Source organism: Anarrhichthys ocellatus, unplaced genomic scaffold (assembly GCF_004355925.1).
Source record: "Anarrhichthys ocellatus isolate YVR2014 unplaced genomic scaffold, GSC_Weel_1.0 scaffold17, whole genome shotgun sequence".
Taxonomy (NCBI): domain Eukaryota; kingdom Metazoa; phylum Chordata; class Actinopteri; order Perciformes; family Anarhichadidae; genus Anarrhichthys; species Anarrhichthys ocellatus.
This window is the reverse complement of record NW_022280047.1, coordinates 1,579,972-1,600,051: the sequence shown is the minus strand read 5'-3', so window position 1 is coordinate 1,600,051 and position 20,080 is coordinate 1,579,972. Positions and strand designations below refer to the sequence as shown.

The following is a 20,080-nucleotide window of genomic DNA, read 5'->3' as shown; positions in this document are numbered from 1 at the left end:
TGTCTCTCTCTCATACTCTCTCTCTCTGGCAGCTTTACAGAGAGCCAAGGTCACCTAAATTGATTCAGTTCCTCACCAAGCTCACACGGATTTTCCAGCAGGGCTTTAATTGCATTTCTGTACCAATCACTTTAATGACAATCACACACACACACTGTAGTCTAATGCAACACACACACACACACACACACACACACACTGTAATTGAATGCAACACACACACACACACGCACACACACACACACACACACACACACACACACACACTGTAGTCTAATGCAACACACACAGGATCTCCCTCTCTTTCCTTGACATGCTCAAATGGGCTGCAGTGATCATGGTGGAGAGGAAAGATGAATGAGAAAAGGTCAAACCAGTTTGTCTCTTGTTTTACATGCAAACATCAGTAGGCTACCATAAATTAAATTACAATGTAATACAAAAATAACCCCACCAATTATAATGTAAAAGATGACATTAACAAAAATTGACCATTGAAAGCTTTACAAAGTTTTATTGCAGGGTTGTTGGTATTAACCTATAAGGATTTTAAAGGGGTTTATATATAATATGTAAATATAAGCCAACTTGTATCTAGTAATAGTTTACTTTACTAATGAGAACACATTTTGGGTTGTCAGATTTTAGGGTTTGGCTGATGTTTGTCCTCCATCATGACACTTGCTTTATGTTTTTAGGTCTACATGATCAACGTGTTTCCCACCTTTTAATAAACCAACAGCAAAGGTTAAGTCACTTATAAATATAAAGTATGTTCATACGTTTTCAATGAAGAGGGAAATGTGAAGATAAGTAGAAAATACATTTAGAAAATCCATGTTAACACCACAATATACTTATTTATAGGTAGGCCACTGTTCTCCAAATGCATGGAAATGACATGAACTGGAATCCAGCTGATTTGGTCGCATGTCAAGTGTTCATCCTTAAAGGGTTAACTACTCACATAAAGTCATATCATGACTTCAGCAACAGACCATTCATGATACACCCTGCATTAATGCATGCAAATCATCAGGAGTCATGCATTAGCTAAGCATTACTCATGAATATGAGCTGTGTACTTGTTATTAAGTGTTACCCAGCATAAGTTCAGGTGTTCACCTGCAGCAGGTTTATGTTTCAGGCATGAGGGGACTAAATCCGCTAACCAGCTTGTTGACTTTGCCTTTACACCATCATCAGGCTGTAAGAGATGAAGGTCCGCTTCCTCTCTTGGCTGCACCCCCCCCCTCCCCCCTCCCTCTCTCTCCCTCTCTCTCTCTCTCTCTCTCTCCCCCCCCCCCTCCCGCGTGTGTGCGCGCATTCCTTCGCATCCAGTGGAGCGGCAGTCGGAGTTTGAGGGTCCGCGCAGAGAGGACACACGCTCGTGCATAAAACCAACCAGCCGTCGGTGTCGCCGTTATAACACAGGACAACATGCAGGTAAGACACGAATGTAGCCTCATCTTTTTCTTTTTTTTTGTAAATTATCCGACGTGACCGCGACAGGTTGAAATCACGATTTTGTTTTATTGTTGCGCGTGGAAAAAGCAAAAATGCGCCTTGAGTTAAATGGAACTACTTGTTGGCGAAATTGCTATTTTGTCTTTTGTCTATCTTGTTTTAAAAAATAAATCCTCAGCGGCTCATTTGCTCACACTTTTATTTTTATTTTTCCCTTAAACTGAGTTTCGGAGTGAAGTTATGCAATTGCGTCCCCGCTGGAAGCGGTGGAGGAGACGCGCTCCTGCAGACGGCTCCCAGCAAGTGTCACTCGGCGTCACGTCTCCTTCCACCCAGACTTTTCCTCCCTCTCTCACTTCGTCACATTTTCAGCATGTGGGTGGGTGGGTAAGGGTAAATCTGTGACATTCTTTTCAGTGTGTAGCCCCACGATGGGGGAAGAGACCTCGTGTGGCTCCAAGTGACTCGCGCGTGACTTCAAATCTGGCTTAAATTCCGCGCAGTCTTTAAATCCTCGATTCCAGGAAGAGGAGGGGAGATTGTGTTTGTAATTCTGCTTTTGCCATCCTCTTGGCGAAAATAAACAATTAGGCAGATCGGTCCTCAGCAACAAGCAGCCTCTGAGTCTGAGCCTGCAAGGTGGAAGCCCATGCAGCCTCCCTAAAGTGACTTCCACCAGCTCTTCAATACCCCCTGAATCTGATCTGCTCAGTTTCCTGGAAGCGAGGAAAACCTGTTAGAATTCCTGTTTGCACACAGGAAGCTGCAACCATACTTTGTTTAACCTCACTTGTTTTGTGCCCAGGTGCAAAACACAAGATCACTGACAGAAAAAAACTGTAAATCTGATCATGTCAGACATGAACAAATGGTCTCTACACATACTGTACACCCGCAGCTGGACGCACACAAACATCTCACATCTGCATGAACACCACTCACACACACACACACACACACACACACACACACACACACACACACACACATACACACACTCAGCTCTCATGGTGAGAGTGTGGTGGGAGGCAGATCTTCTCTGTGAATGATGAGGCTCATCATCAATCACTCAGTAAATCACTCGATCAATCGCCATAATCAGGTGGAGAGCTGAGGTCTGCAGGCTTCGGTGTGTGTGTGTGTTTTTTTAAATTTATGTGCACCTAATTTTTCCTTTTTTTGTTTGTTTGTTACGGTTGCTGTTAATGGCTTCCAAGTATTCATTTTTAATTGAATCAATTGTTTTCATTATCGACAGAAGGTTTTCTCGATTAATCAGTGAAGCGTGCACACATTTTCATCAGATTGTGATAAATGTCACATCACAATATCCAGAACTGATGGTGACATTCTAAAGTGTTTTAACATTTATATATTTACTTTACCTGTACAGAAGAGTAGGAAAATCTAAAAATATTGACATTTAAGAGGATGGAACCTGGGAATTTTGAATTTTTTTGCTTAAAATAACAACACTTTGATTATCAGAATAGTTCTGTTGATTGATTGCTGTTGAGCTCTAATCTTCTGTTTGTTTTCTCAATGAATCGATTCATTGTTTGAACTATAAAACGTCAGAAAATGGTGAAAAATGCTCCTCATCATTTGATTGCTTGTTTAGTCCAACCAACTGTTTGAAAGGAAAGAAATATTCAATTTAATATCACAAAAGACAAGCAAGAACTCAGCAATGTTTGGCACTTTTTCTTTAACGACTTTATCAATTATCAAAATAGTTGTCGATGAATATTCTGTTGATCGTGTCAGCTTAAATTTTGTATTTGTTTTGAATTTTAGAAGCGTTAATCTCTTCTGTTCCATGTACAGAAGTCAAATTCAACATTGACCGTTTCATTTGGAAGAATGTCCTGAATTATTAGTATCGGCAGCCATTATTAGCAGCAGTTTGACACTTGCCACAGGCCGACTGCAGCAGCCCCGCTCCTCCAACATTTCATCCCCCCCCCTCTCTCTCTGAGTATTGACATGCAGGTGTTTGAATTAAATCACGATGTGAGGCATCTGGGTGCCTGATATTTCAGTTTTTGACTCCCTTCAGTTTATTTTGTGCTGGAGAATGACTGTTTGATCAATACGGTTTGTTGTTTTCAGTGAGATCAGAGTCCTAACATCCAAACATGCTCTCATATGTAACATCATTATCTATCATATTTTTCACCAGTTTGAAAAAGTCTCAGTGGTGATCTGGTGGTCTTGACTTTTCTCAAGTGAGTGATCCCATTTCCATTAAAGGATAAGTGTGGTGATATTCCATATAATGGTTTGTTGTCTACAAACAAAGACCGGAACAACAATGAATTGATCCACCTCTCCACCAAAGATACACCAAACAAACGGAACGTCGTGGAAGAACCCGAAGTGGCCCAGTTTGCTCCTGCTCGACTGTTTTCAACATGGCGGGCAGGTCACAAACTTTCTCATGCTCTAAAATATGTTTCTGAAAACATGTGAGGCGAGAAATAGGCAATACAGTAATAGTAAATAAATCCTGATCCAGATTTTATGTTTTGTTTTGCAAGCCTGGTGCGTTGCGATGGACTAGCCTTATTTGCATAAAGTAGAGGTCAAGTCGTAATTATGCAAATTCAGATACAGCGAATGGTCAGTGAAGGCATCTATAATGCGACTCACGGCCAGATCTCCCGTTCTCCATAGAAGATGAATTTGGACAGTTTAGTTCGTGTTCAGTAATTGGTTCAAGAGATTATGTGTTCTGTTGAAATGTTGAGGCAAGACCAGCCCACTGTTGCTATTTTCTTATTCTGAAGGACTGGATTTAAATACCTCTCATAATTGTGGGGAATGTGAAAGAGGTATAAACTGCTGTTTCACTGTGCAACATGATCTTATGGTAAATGTTAGTGTCACATGGTCAATACTCTGACGGTCGCAGTTAGTTTCAGGCGACAAAACTACTTGCTTAGGGTTAGAAAAAAGATCAGTTGTCAGTTAAAAACAATATCTCAACTTTTGTATTTGCATGAGACATGAACGTCGGTCCCCAGGGTGAAAGTCCTGTGTTTGTTTGACCCGTCCACCAACGCTCCCTCCCACTCTTAGCATACTTTCTTGCTCTTAATACTGACTCTCAAACAGGTCATGATTCCCTCTCTAATATCAATTTTATATTGCTGTGAATACATCTCATTTTACAACTGTATTTATTCAAGTTTCTCGCCAAAAAGTCAATTTTAAAATTCAAATTTACAAGAGTACATTTGAACACATCATAATAGCGTCATAGTTTACCTTCGCCTAATACTAATTTTCATAAAATAGGGATGGAACCCATCGGAAAGTAACTCAATGCAACCTCCGTAATAAGCAGGACTGTGCTAAGGAGAGACTCCGTGCTGTCATGGACGATCGGCTGACAACCGTACGGTTTCGATCTCTTTTATTGAGTAAACGCTCTTCTGTTGACCTATAGAGTATTGAAGACGGCATTTACTTGGCATTGTTGGGGATCCTTGATTTTCAATTAGAGCAGCCCAGATTATTATGGCATGGATTCAAATGCAGCAGATTTGTCACGATTCATTCTATGAACTCCAGCGTAGAAAGACAAAAATATGGTTTATAGATTAGTAATGCCGTTCACGCTAAATTCCTACCCTACGTATGTTATGTAATTTAAAGATGTTGCCTCTCTTAACATGTGTTGTTTTATGGTTCCAGACAGTTGGAGAACAATTCGATACAAAATAGGATATTGGCTCTACAGCAGGGGTGTCAAACTCATTTTCACTCCGGGCCACATCAGCATCATGGTTTCCCTCAAAGGGCCGTTTGTAACTGTAAGACTGTATAACTGGACTACTCCCTAACATATTGGTAAATAACTCTCTCTGCATTTGATTATTGTTTATTCAAGTGTAAAAATATTGTACATGCAGTTATATAAATGTCAAATGATATTTAAGCACATTTCTGTTATTATAACATAAATCCTTTTAATTTAGGGTTAAGAAACCCACATTACTCTATCAAAGATCAAACTTTTAAAGAAAATAACAAAGACAAATATCATCAAACACAAGTTATTTCAATAACTTTGTTCAAAGCTATTTTTGTCACCTCTCTGCATCACTAATGTCCCTCCCCGCCATCATCCCGTGCATGGCAGCTACATCCAAGAGCTCCTCACTGATGGTCAAGTCTGCCTTCAGCCTCTTATAAACATGGATAGATGCGCTGCATCCGTGTTGTCTGTGCTTTCATCAACAGCTAATGAAGAAGACGAGTACCTGCTCATCTCTTAGCTAGCTGTGTTGTTAGATTGCCTGCTAGTTCCTGAACTCGGTCTGCGATGGTGTTTCTTCACAAACTGACATTTGTAAAAGTCTGTATGTGGTCGGAGCTCACCTGCTCACATACCTTTAGCATGCACTGGGCTGTAGCTTTTGTAAATATATTCTGCTGTGATTGCAGTCTGCCTTTTAATTCTTGGACAATTTGATGTTTTTCTTGGAGGCTAAATTTAGCTCCGTGTTTGGTGTCAAAATGTCGACGTGAATTGTATTCCTTCATCATCGACACTGCCTCATAACACAGAAGACAGACCCGTTTTTCTCCTTGAAGCACAAACCTGTATTCGCTTTCCCATCTTTCATTACATTTTCTTCCCTCTGCATCAATTTTTCTCTTCATGGACATTTTGGGATTATTTGTCGATCTTTTTCAACTCAATCACTTGTTGGAAAACCGCTTTACGGGCTGTTCCCTCTCCTGTCCACCTGTTGTGATAGTTTTAATGTCGGTACACAGACAACATGCTATCTCCTAATTTCAAATTTCTATCTCATAATTTCGACCATGGGGATATTTTTATTTTGAAGTCTAACTTTTAATTTGTTTTCGAAGTGAAACTGCGAATGGCTCATTAAATCAGGTATGGTTCCTTTGATCGCTTTGATCCTTAGGTTATGGAGGAGCCCCGAATGTTTCCAACATCTGGCTCCGCCCCTGCCTGGGAGTGAGACGAAGCTGCACTGTGACAATCTAAGTATTTAATAGTGGACTTTTCCTTTAAGACTCTGACATTGCAGTTTTCCACAGAGCAGCACGTCAATCAAAGCAACCACACAGATCAGTGACACCACACCAGACAGGCTGACGGCAACACACACACACACACACACACACACACACACAGTGCTTTGTGCTGTACCTGCTGTAGTTTCTAAGGTATCACCTGTTCAATAGGTGGAGCGATTGGTACATCTAGACCCAATAAATAATTGAACAGGTCTGGTAACTGTAGTGGGAACAGGGATGGGCACCACACACTTCTGATCAAACACCAAACCCAGTGGAGTGTGTGTCATCACTGTGCTGCAGAGAAACACGGCATGCAAAGGTCATTTTTTAGTTGTTGTTTTTATCTCACCCTAGTTTAATTTTCTCAGGATCTGGCCTTTAAAAAGGGGCATATTTATCATCCCAAATTAGCTTTGATATGGTAAATTGGTCCAAATTGAGAATTTATTTTTCTTCAGCATAATGTGGGTGTATGTGCGTGGAGAAACACGCACACACACACACACTTACCTCAACATGACTGTTCATGAGAGAGGCACAGTATAATCAACCCCCGGGGGGGAAAAATGCAGTGAGGTGAAAAGATGCTGCTGTAAAATATCAATCACTGATCAATTCATGTTGTGATGTTCATACACGGTGTCTGTCAATGGACTTATTGACCTATACAAAGAGGAACGACACACAAGGAGTGAGGCGATCGGATATGTGTGTGTGTGTGTGTGTGTGGAGGAGCTAAACATGGTCCCTCTATTGCTTGGAGCCTCCCCAGAGCATAAATTCTTTCTCCACATGAAGGCTCACACGTCAATATAATAATCTCTCTCTCTCTCTCTCTCTCCCTCTCTTTCACACACTCTCACATGTATGAACAGAATGCGGTCCATATGGATGTGCCGTCACTCCCACAGTCACACTGATTCACACTGACAGCCATACTGAGAGGCTCAAGCCGTCAGGACACAAATAGTATCAGCTCTCGACCATCAGCCTGCTCGCATATATTTCTTGCAGCAGGCTTCACGGACAGAGCTGCACGATGCCCCAACCAGTGTAGATGTTTTTCTATCAACTCTCAGCGAAGGTTACAGTTCTTCTGGTTATTTTATGTAACAAACTGACAACGGAGGGTGGCACATTTCCAAAAGTGATGGCTCTCTTACGACTCCATCTGTGGAGCTATTTCTTCTGTTGTCGTGTGACTACACTTGCTGTTTTTTTTTGCTTTTAGCGTCACTCTTTGTTTTCTGTGCTTTTCCTTGTTGAGTTGTTTTTCAGTTGTTAAGTTAAACAGAGACGTACAATTAAATAGAATGAGATTTACTCCTGAGTTAATGTTTTTTCAGCTTTAGTCACAAAAACTAACTTGGTTAGAAAAGCTTCTTGGTCAACGTCAGGTGAGGGAAACATTGCTGTCATTGTTTTAAGAAAACAACCTTGACTGTTGGTAGAAAATGAAATGAGAGGAATAGCGGTCTCCTGTGTCCAAGTCACACACTTTTCTAACCATTTAACCACCATATGAGCTTACGTGGCTCTAACACAACACCACGTTACTTCTGCCTTTATTCCAGTTAGACAGGAGTCATTATTATTATATAACCAAGACCACAAAGTTCCCTCACCTCAACCAAGTGCTGCAAGTGCCTAAACTAACAGTAAAAACATCAATTATGTTGTAGCTCCTTCGAGTGGATTCAGTAAGGATACTGAAAATCAACTCGGCCTACATTGTCAGTGAATGCTTCGGAGATATGTTTAGTACGAATTATGCAACTTTACGGGTTCATTCAAATCGTTCCCTACTGTTTATGATAAAAAACATTATGTGTCTATTAATACGTGTCTGTTGATTGCTAATTAGTGGTACGTAAAATGTGGAAAAAAATGGACAAAATTGAAGCAGCAGAGGCAGATATATCCTTCATTTTAATGCTTAGCATGGGGTTATTTTCTCTAGATTCAACAGTCGTTATCCAACCATTGTTACAGCAACTCCTCGCCACTAATCTGATCTACATGTTTAAAATTAAATGGGTAATCCTTTGTGCTGCCAATCATTTTGTAACACTAGGTATCAAATCTCCTCCGTGAGCTCCCAGTGAATCTGTGTGTCGTTTTCATGCTGCTTTGAGATGTGAGACCATCTCGCTCTCCTCTGCAGGAAATACCGGGCGGTAGGATTGATGTGTGCAGGTTTTTGTTATCAAGTATTTACTGTATCTCTCTCCCTTTGTGCTGTCAGTGCTCGTCACACACACCCACGGCCTACCTCCCTAATGTTTAATTCCCTGTTGGTATTTCTGCTTTCCCTTTAGCGTAGCCTGGTGACAGGTGACATTATGGAGAGAGAGTAGGGTGACTGTGAAATAAATTGGAAGCAATGAGGAGGTGAGGAGATGGAGGGATGGAGGACAGATTTGTGCAGACATCCAGGGGGAAGAGAAACCATAAGTAATAATCTGAACGGCTAATTAATTCCAAGTGAAAATGGATTCTGTAGTCCTGTGGATCAATTCGAATAAGGTTGTATTCAGGAGTGTTGAACAATAAAGATATATTGAATGAGAAAAGGGGCCAATGAAAGATTAGAAGCTTATGGTTGGGTTTATGGGATGAATAGGGTTAAAGGGTTAGCCGGATACGCTAACGGTTGTAGCTTATGTTAAAGGAGCAGAGTGTAGGATTTAGAGGGATCTATAGTAGAAATGAAATGTAGTATTCATAGCTATGTTTTCATTAGTGTACAATCACTTGAATCATTGTGTTTTAATTAGCTTAAAATCAGCCCTTCATATCAATATATGGAGTGGGTCCTCTTCCACTGAGTCTGCGATGTAGCACGGCCCTGTTTCTACAGTAGCCCAGAGCGGACAAACCAAAGACTGGCTCTAAATGGCGCCTTTCACATTTTTACTTTACCCGAATGCCCCCACGCACGCTTGGAAAGTTAGGGGTGAGGGACGTCTAAAAAAGACTCCACCCTTCAAACTCTTTCTAAACGAATTGCTCGAACTATTGTCATGCATACTGCCTCCACAGGTGGAGAAATCCAAAGCTTCACACACCTGCTGTGTCTATTATGGTTGTTAAGCTGTGATTGGACAGTCAGTGTCAGAGGAGGGTCATTCTGCACTTAATTGAACCCAAGTTTGTCGGGTTGCCACTGCCAGTTCTGAGGGTCTTTTGAACTTCTGCATGCGGTATCACTGAGCTGCAGTGAGGGTATGTGGGTGGTTGTTGTTGTGTGACAGATGTAAAGGGAAGTGTTTGTGTTTCTACGTGTGCATTTTGGGTCTCGATGTATTTATAGTCTGTGCGCTTGTGTCTGCTTTTATGTGTCTGCTCTGAATTCTCATCTGTAGATGTGTTGTGGATGCATCTGTGTGGTCTCACATAAGCTCACCTGCTTATTCCTGTATTTGTGCACTTCAGATGTCCTCACAAGGACAGAATATAAATCTCTGAGGCAAAAGATAATTTATGATAAAACTGCAGGAAGCTCTGTGACAAAACATATGAAAGAGTGTGATATTCTCTTCTCTGAACACATAGACAGTAAACAGCCAACTCTCTCAGCAGAGCTTGGCTGTTGTGTCGAAATTAGCTTGTCTAATAATTGTAATGGTGGTTTTTATAGCCAACTCCTTTATGAACCTGGTTCCAATAAATGGAATAGTCCTATATCTGGAGTTCAAGTGTATTGTTCTTTAACAATCGTTTTACTTCTTAAATATTAAGTTTCTCAAAATTGTTGTGATACAACCCTGAAAATATTGGATGAGGAGATTGAAGGCATTGTGATTTGATATCAGAATAAATATTGGATTTAGAATTTAAAATGCAACCAAACACCAACAACAAACATTTTTGTCTACAGCCTAATTAAAAAATGTTTATACCAGTGCCAATACAATACTTGGGTTTCGCTACCAATACTAAAACAATATACACGTATTTTTTCCAATGTCTCACTTTGATAAATATGTTTCCAGCCCAGGTTATATTCTAGTCCATGGCCCTATGTTGCATGCAAGCGGCAACCTCCGGTTCTTCAGAGTGAAGCCGATGTGGAAGTGTCTTAAAACCTGCATTCTCTCTACTGAACAGCAGCGGGCGACTCCTCTGTTTTCAAAAAGAAGTCTCATTGTATAGAAGTCTATGAGAAAATGACTCTACATCACTCCTCCTCATTCCACATATGGTGACTTCTGTTCACCGGTTCCAAAAAACACAACATTGCGTCGACCATATTCAAAGATGGCGACAGAAAAATCGCCTAACTCAAGACTTCAAAAAGGCAGTCCACAAACCAATGACTGACGTCACGATGACTACGTCCACTTTTTACATACAGTCAATGGTTGCATGTCGTCCACTCTCTCCACCCTTGCATGTGTCTCCTCGACTGCTGTATTTAAAAAAAGTAAAAATCGATATATTCAAATTTTAAAAGTTAAGTGTTTGAACACAAGCAGCTATTTGTCTGAATAAAATAAAATCTAAAATTGGCAAAATATTCAATTCAATTCAGAACTATCTGGTCAAGGACTGACTAAAGTAGACTACGATCTGACCAAACATCCAGTTTCAGCTTAGTAATCAATCCATACTTTGTGCTTACGAACACATTTCTGTCAGTATCAACAAAATGAGACCTCCGAAGAAAAACAACAGCATCAGTTTCATCAAATACCCCAAAACCTGGTATGTTTACATCCAAGTGAGAAAGCCCTCCAGCAGCAGTAGAACTTATGTTTGATTATCGGTTGGAAGCAAAAGAGTAAACTGTGTGAGCCTGATGAGAAGATGCTTTTATATGTGTGACGCTTATTATCGAGAACTTGTTGTAAAAATCGATGAATGTTCAACACCGACCCCTATTAACGACACATAAAGAAAACACAGCAGTCAGTTATAAATTTATTCTTGACTGTCCAACAACACATACTGTATGTCATGAGAAAGAAAGGTGACCTGGTTCAGACTGGTTTTGACTGCAGAATTTTCCTCTTGGATTGGCATGTTTTAAAGCACATTTTGACCTTGAGGAAGCAGTCAGGCAGAACAAATGAACCTCCACTGGCTGAGTTTGAGTCATGCTGAGAAAAACTCAGCACATGTGAGCTGGGACATGATAGCAGAAGCTGTTTTATCTCTGCTGTGGCCTGGTAGAATGTTAATCACATATAACTTATTAATGGGAACTCCCATCCGCTAATGTGACATTACAAGACTCCATCTCTCGCTCCTGCTCCCTATTCCCTTTCCACCACTCCTTCACTTCTTTCTCCATCGATGTTCCCGCCTCGTCCATCACATCCTATTATTACGAGGATGTAAGAAAAAGAAGAAGGGTTTATACATTACCATGAAGCATACTGTAATGACAAATAGATGCAAACATAGCCTACAGTACTAAAAGCTGCATTCATCATTATTCTTATAATAACAATTTCACATGTTGTGTTCTACATAGATTTATTTTTGCATGTTTTAGCTCGTTGCTTTGGCATACTTCACTTTTTTTATTCACTTTTACTGCTCTAATAGAGTTGTTTTCAGCCACAGCAGTACACTACATATTCAGTCCTCAAATGGCAGACAAGCTGGGGAAGATGGTTGAGCATTTCACAGCGAAAGAGCCGGATGTTTCCCCTTTAGGAGTTGGTGGAGACCAAAAACACTAAAAGGAGAGAGAATACTGGACTTACAGCAGGTGGCCAGAAACACAACTCCATATGAATGTTAATGTTGATCTGTGTTTGTTGGATGTGTAAAAATGGTCAACTGTTTTACTAACACGTTCTCCATCACAACTTTACACAGCGATGACGTGTCAGTGTTGTGTTTACAGCTTGCGCTGTTGCCCCCAGGTGCCCCCCAAAAAAGTATGAAATGTAATGTTTCACAATTGACTGGAATTTTAAGAAAAAAGGCCGAAATGAAAACAAGGTGTCCCATTTTGAAACTCAGTGCCGTTTCACGTGTTTTTGTGCTGCATGGTTTCCCCTCAGGCTCTGACAAATTCTGCTGCTTCCATGGCGATGTCAGCTTTCCCCCCCGGAGAGAATATTGGATTTCTTTGGTCTTTTGAACCCCTGGTATTCAATTTTTATTTCAGTCGAATATTTGATGCTTGTATCTTCATACAGGTTGTAGTGTAACAGGAAGTCCTGCTCTCTATTTGTTGTTGGAAGAAATCAGTTTTCTCTGGGCAAGTGGTGGCAGATCTTTTAATCAAGTAAAAATATCAACACCACAGTGTGAAAATACTCTTGTAAGTAAAAGTCACACATTCACAATTGTGTATTCGCAAAAGTATTTGAACTGGCTCAGATTCTTTCTCTGTTGGATGCAGTGGACCAACAGAGAGAAGACCTTTCATGCCATGAGGCTAGAGTTTACGCTTCATGTAAACCAACATATATTGAACCAACAACACAGCGACTGATATTTAATCATTTATGGCAGAGCATATAGCGATGTGCGCCGCGTCGCTGCTCTGTGTTTGCTTTGAGCGTTATGGGTATATGCTCTGCCTTATAGTGTTGTGTGTTTGTGTGTGTGGGTGTGTGTGTGGAGATATTACAAGAGGGAAGTGCTGCCCCAGGACAGAGCCAGCTGAAGCGTTAAGAAGAAACATAAGATGTGTGTGTGTGTGTGTGTGTCGTAAGATTGTGAGTATGCCTGTGTGTCCAGTCGTCCATGAATAGTCATGTTAAGTAGCGCTGAATGTTCTTGTGTTTACACTGCGTCCGTCTGCATCTGTTTGTATCGAGGCCTCCTCTTTTTCAATTTGTGACTTTCACTGAAAAGCCACATTTGAAAACAATTATTTCTTTCTAATTTACTCCTCCAAAGAAGCGAGTCACTGCTGAGCTTTTTTAAAACGGATCACTATTCTCTGCGGTGCCCCCGTTGATCTGTGAATAAATAGACTTCGGGATGAATGGAAATTGTTTTCCATCATCTTCTCTCCAATTCAGTATGTTGTCATTACTCTCTGGGTATCTATGCAGATGTGCACTCCTCGTAGTCTTCCTCCTTCTTCCCCTTTTCCTCTCTAGTCTTCTTAAGCTCTTCTTTGATCCGTCTCCTCATGTGGAAGATGCACAGAAATAGCCTTGCAAATGTATTCCCCAGCAAAGTGCTTTCATATCTTCATCTCCTCCATCTTCCTCAATCCCCCAGTCCTCTGGCCGTCCTTTGCTCTTCTTCTCAGATAGGCCAGTGTTCATCATGCTAATTGACTTCGGTTCTTTCAGGAACACAAGCAGACCTTCCCCACATCATTTTCTTTTACTACCTCTCTATTTTCTCTTTTGCATTCCCACACATTACCTTAAAGTAAGGTGATTTGCATGGTCAGACTCCATGGGATCAAATAGCAGTTTAAAATCCTGTGTGTATGTGTGTGGGCTCCCTCCTCCCATCTCCTCCCTCTTCTCCCCCTCCTCTCCCACTGTCATCCTTTGCTCTCCTTCTCCTCCCCACAGAGTAAACAGAGCTGCTGTTTGTTCTGTCTTCACCTCTTTCATCTTCCTCCCCACCCTTTCTCCAGTGTACACATGTATGTGTGTGCACGTGTGCGTGCGTGTGTGTTTTGAAGGAGCAGCTTAATAAAGCTTCTTGAGAATTTAGAAAAAGACATGCTCGCTAAATCAGATCAAATCACTGTTTGCTGTAGAAGAAACTGAAATGATGCAAAGATAAAAAACAATTGATGTCAAGTTTATCTCCACTAATGAAAGAGGATGAACGGTGAATGCGAATGAGCTGGAGGGGGATCGGTCCTGCATAACAAGAGTCACGTTGATTGATTGGAGCTGAATATGACAATGACGGGAAACAGACTTTTAATTCATCTGGAATTAGACCTGATGGGAAGATATTTCAGTGCTTAACTCCAAAACATTAAAGTAACCTCCCCTCCACAGTGATTTCTTAGAAAGCTGATGTCAAGGTTTAGGTCTTTAGGCTGCCCAGGAAAAACTCTTTGCATCGCCGTCACAGATTTGAACATTTGTAGATGAAGTGGAAATCATACTCTCTAAAAACTAACCTGAAGATGGCTCACTCTTATTCTTTTCCCTGTACCTGCTCAGTGTCATTTGGTTTTTCTGTGCATGCTACATTTGCAGCCAAACTGTTGTAATCAGTTCTTATTGAAACATTTTCAAGACCATATGACGAGTGAAGCGACTACATGATGGTGGTGTCGGCTTATAAAACTCACTTTATTATAACCGTTTTAATGAATGAATGATAAATGGGTGGATGATTTGTTTATATACATGGAAAGGGAGACAATAGGGAAATATTACACATCACATCACGAGCAGTAAATAATAGTTAATTAGTCAAATGAAGTCATATATTCTCACTTGCATCTATTAAAGCATCCATAATGTTACCATTCACTACATCTTTAGTGCTTGCTGAACTTTACTGTCTGTCTCTCCATCCGTCTGTCCGTCTGTCAGGTCATATAAAAGAGCTTCTATTGCACTAAAGTTCATTTAGAAAGTGGAGCTATAGCGAGCAGTAGATTTGGACGCAACCGAACTCTTGCTGAACCTCTTTAAAGTGTTCCTGAAACACTCCAGATCAGAGGCTAATCATATTTTCCAGGCACACGTGTAATCTCCTGTTTAATTTAAAGATCTCATCCTGCTTTGTTTCATTTCCATATCGACCTGAACTCTCTCTCTCTCTCTCTCTCTCCCTCCCTCACCCTCCTCCCCCGTCCTCCAGGCGGATGGCAAGGTGGTCGATGGCAGCCTGCTGGGAGATGCGAATGGCGTGGAGCCTGCGCCGGGCAGAGTGAAGGATTCTGGGAAGTGGCAGAAGCCACGTTTCTCTCGGAAAGCTCTGATGAAGTGCTGCCTGGTTAAATGGATCATCTCCAGCACACAGCCACAGGACAAAGGTTAGAGAGAGAGAGAGAGAGAGAGAGATAGAGAGAGAGAGAGAGAGACCGACCGACGATGTGGTGAATGCACAACAAGTGTGACTAACAGTGTTTGAATTGATCGCTGAATCGACTGGATGGAACTCTGCTGGCCTCCTCAGGTCCCTGTGGGCCCGGCTGACTCATTGTGCCGGGCAGGTGACCTCAGAGTCAAGTACCCAGAGATCATTTAGCTGCACACGCTCATTTGTCAAACGTCTCTACACCCTCAGTTCGTCATTAATGTTCTCTACGTAGACTTGAAATACTCTGACACACCCAGTCACCTCCTCTGTGCCTCTATTTCACTGCCCCATGGCCGTTTTTGCACATGTGTGTGCTGGGGTGGATGTGTTTCCCCCCCTTACCTTCCCTAATGGAGTATGCTGTTTTAGTCTCAGTGCTCCACCCAGTGGTTCAGCTGTAATCATGCACAATTAATCTCCTGCCTGCAGGTAAAGTTAGGACGTGTTTTTGAAGTGGTCCCTTTATCTTCAAAGCACTCAGCATCGTCACACGCTGGTATGAAGTCGTAGTTCGATCCACGGTCGGAGTCATTGCCAAATCTTTTTCAGCCTTTTCTCATCATTTTACCGATGAGTTATGACACAAAACAGCTTTGGTAGTTTTAGAGCAAGACAAAGCGTTGTTTCAGAAACTCCATCTTTCCTTTCCTTCTTCCTTTTTTCATAACCTCCTTGTCTCCTTCCTTACTTTTTCATGTCCTTTCCTGCCCTCCCTTTCCTTCCTTACCGGCCTATCCCCTTCCCTACTTCTTCCTTATATTTTTTCCTGATTTCCCTCATTAATCTCCTAGTTTCTTTTCCTTCTTCTTTCTGTACATCCCCACCTCCTCTTGTCTATTACTACCTCATTGATTTTTTCCTTACATCCTCTTGTCCTTCCTTTGTCCCCTTCGCTACTTATTCCTCCCCATTTGCTCCTCTTCTTTTCCTTCACTAACTCCATGTTTCTGTGCTCCCCTTCCTCTTTCTTACCTGCATTACCTCCTTGTGTCCTTCCCCATATTTACCTGTACCTTCCTGCCTTCTCTTTTCCCTCTCTACCTCCTTATCTCATTTCCAACATCTTGCTTTTATCCCTGCCTACGGTTTTCCTTTCCTACCTGCTGTGTTCTCCTAACATAAAAACAGACCATTTTTTCTGGATCTTAAGACAGTTTTGAGTGTTTAAAGGCCACATTTATTCAAATGCGAACATTACTTCAGGCTATATATAGTTTTAATAAAAGCCATACTATACAGGACTCTTTGTAAACACAACATTCAAACTCAGTTGCCAGAACACAGTCTAAATCCTGCACATTATGTCTTTTAAACCAACTGAGGCGGACATGTGTCATTGTGACCCATCCATAGGTCTGAGGCAGCTCCCATGTAATGGCACTCTATAGGTCACTGAAATGTGAGAGCTACATCCAGCAGTCTAAAACCTGCTCTTGTGGCTTATCACCTAATCCCGTTTATCACACTTTTATCAGGTCTCTTCTCCTCTTCCTCCCTTGGCTCCATCAGTAGCACTTCACTAAGTGCCGTCATGTTTTTCCTCACAGCTTCACCAACAAACTTTGCACTTTGGCGTCCCCAAGTGGCAACAAGGGACCGTTTGTTACGTTTTTGAAAGTTTGAAGGAGTTTTTTCCTATCTGGAAACGCTGAGGGCTTCTTGAGGGCTGAAAATGAGATGCTGAGAAAAATGTTTTGGCAGCAGTTTCATGCGTACTAATACTGTGCTGTGAAAATACTGTGTAAAAGTCCTGCATTCAAAACCTTACTCCAGCAAAAGTTAGTCAGTATTATCAGGAAAATGTACAGTGTTTTAACATATACGATGTTTGAATTAATATTACTTCTGCATTCATGTGTGAATTCCATTTGAACTCATTGATAAACTGTTGTGCAGCTTAGCAATGCATCACATTCTAAAAGATCATCATATGTCCTGTGAGAGGCAACTGTTCATGAGCTCAGAAGCTTTGTGACGATGCATTTTCCAGCTCATCCAAGAGGCTTTTTAAATAGTTAATTCAGTGTAAGAAGTAGAATAATTCTCTCAGCCCATAAAGGAACACTTCATTCTTTAATTTATGAGAAAAAATTTTTAATTCCATGTCACAAAAATTGGAGATCCAGGGTTTTTGCTGGACAGCAAGGGTATGTAAAATTGAAATATGTAAAGTAACTTTAGCTGTCAGACAAATGTAAAAAGTAAAAATCTATTTTTGTCTTTGAGATTGAGTAGAGCAGAAGTATAAAGTAGCATAACATGGAAATAACAGTAAAAGCACCTCCAATTTGTACTTAAGTACAAGTACATACTTACATTCCACCACAGGGTGTTGGGGTCAGGAGGTTGCTCTTTGCTGCATATGTACTTAACACATATAATCAGTCTTTAACAGATTCAGATTATCTTTCAGGGGGTTTTAGTCTCTCTTGGGTTGCAACATCAGTGAAAGAGCTCTTTGTGTGGGTGAAACAGGAGCACAGTGAGTAAAAGAACCAGGCACAACAGCTACAGAGAGAGAAAGGAAAGCAGGGCTGTAATGGGATCTATTTCATCTCAGCGATGCCGAGGGAAGAGTATCATCGGTGGGCAAGCCCTCACCTCGGTAATGGCCAGCAGCTAAAAATAACCGCACAGAGATGGAGATGTGTATCAGACAGGGCTGGGGTGCAGGTGGCGGTGGTGTCGGAGCCGTAGCTGTGATGTGGTTCAGATGTGGAGAGGTGGAGACAGCTAGACAGGAAGCACTACAGCTGAGGATCTGTGGAGAGTAAAATGGGCAGAGAGGACGCTGGTGCTGATAACGGAAGTGTGCAGGTCAGGCCAGACATGGATGCTACTCTGACCTGCTGTGCAACTCATGATTCTTTTTATAGTCAAGTAATCGGCCAGTTTTGTTTTTTACTGAGAACATGGAAGTGATGTCCTTGCTGTTGTTTTTTTGGGGTTTAATGACTGGAGGATTTTACATTCTTCAACTACATTCAAATGACCTATACTGTGTTTGTATAATTCTGATATTATAAAGATTCAGTTTCATTTTTTTGGTGGTGTTTAACACCTTTATTGAACAGTGACAGTAGAGAAATTAATGGAACTAATGAGTGAGAAAGAGGAGATGGAACGTAGCGATTCATGGTCAGAGGAAGAAGAAAGGGCTTTTGAATTCCTTCACCAAAACTATAATCCTGGCAGTGGAACAACATTCAGACCATCATTTAAGGAGATGACATTGATAAAAATACACAATTTATAAGTTAAATGAAAAAAAGAGAATGTAATCAGAAGTCTTTCTGTTGGCCATAAGTCTCTTAGGGAGATGGGGGTGCGTTGGGGGAATGTGGACTCGTGATCTGAGCATCTTTAAAGCCCCGCCTGCCGCCCTGATCTCTTTCTATAATACTTCCATTGGTTAAGTATGCATTTTGCACAGTAGTACTATTACATTGATCTACTTTGACTTCTCTGCTCTCTTTTATCACTCTCAGTTGCAGCATTTGGTGGTCAGGCTTTACAACCGACTGGTGGAACACCTTTTTGTAGTCAGCCTGTAGCTGGTTTGGTCCCTGTGGCATTAATTCAATATATTAAAGATCAACCTCACACCAATTTGTAATGCCATTTGTGTGTTTTGACCAAATCATTATTTCTGCTTTTTATTTTTATTTTAGCTGAGCCAAAGGTGTCGTCTTTAAAGCCCAAAGCCCAGTGATATAAAACAGAAAAAAAAACTGTCTTTACAACGTAGAAGGTGGAACCAATAGTTATTTAAACAAATGACTATAATAATAATTATTTAATGAATTATCCAAGGACTCATGGTTTCAGCACTAAGGAGTGATTTCCCTTCTAACCCAGAGGCTTTCAAACATACAGCCCCACTCTGGTGCTATCTGTTCTCGATAGAGAGGTGTAGTTATTCATTTGATAGTGAGAAATTACACTCAGCACAAAGTTCAAGCTCTGATTTAAAAGTAGCCCCCACGCCATAGAAGAAGAGTCAGATAATGAGGCCAAATGGGGGGAGTGAGTGACAAAGAGGGGCAATATGAATGACTGTGATATGACAAGTGTAATAGGAGTGGGATTAGATATGGATGGGGAGACAAAGGAGGGAGGGAGGGAAGGAAGTGAGATTAGGTGTCTTCACTGATCTGTCAAATATTTCTGCGCCGGCTCCTTCCTCTCTCCTCTGCTCTGTGTTCTGTCTGTCAGAGAAAGCGAGATGAACTTGAGCGCGTCCCGGTGACCACGCGGTGCTGATGAAGGGTCAAACAGGAGGAGCGTCAGCGGGTGTGTGTGTTGTGGTTTGTCAGAGTCGGCCTTACGAAACGACAGTCCGGATGGACTCAACATCATGCGATTCAGTTCACCTCGTCCTCCTCCTCCTGAGGCGGCAAGGGTAGAGGAAAGAAACAAGTGAAAGAGGAGAGAAGATGACGAAGAGGAGGAGGAGGAGGAGGAGGAGGAGTGAACATCACCTGTAAGCAAACTGTTTTTATTTCTGAAAGCTAGCTGAGAAGATTGATATCACTCTCGTATCTGTTCACCAAATATAGGACTACAGATGGTT

General features: G+C 41.3%; 1 protein-coding gene across 1 annotated transcript in view; it reads left to right on the top strand.

Moving 5' to 3' along the window:
* The first annotated feature begins 1,357 nt into the window (after positions 1-1,357).
* Positions 1,358-20,080, top strand: part of kcnip3b (Kv channel interacting protein 3b, calsenilin) — a 36,837-nt gene continuing 18,114 nt past the window's right edge. Inside the window, exons 1-3 of the mRNA XM_031856302.1 lie at positions 1,358-1,446; positions 15,286-15,460; positions 20,075-20,077. Coding sequence (XP_031712162.1) covers positions 1,441-1,446; positions 15,286-15,460; positions 20,075-20,077 — 184 coding nt within the window. The 5' untranslated portion in view covers positions 1,358-1,440. The remainder of the gene's footprint in view (positions 1,447-15,285; positions 15,461-20,074; positions 20,078-20,080) is intronic.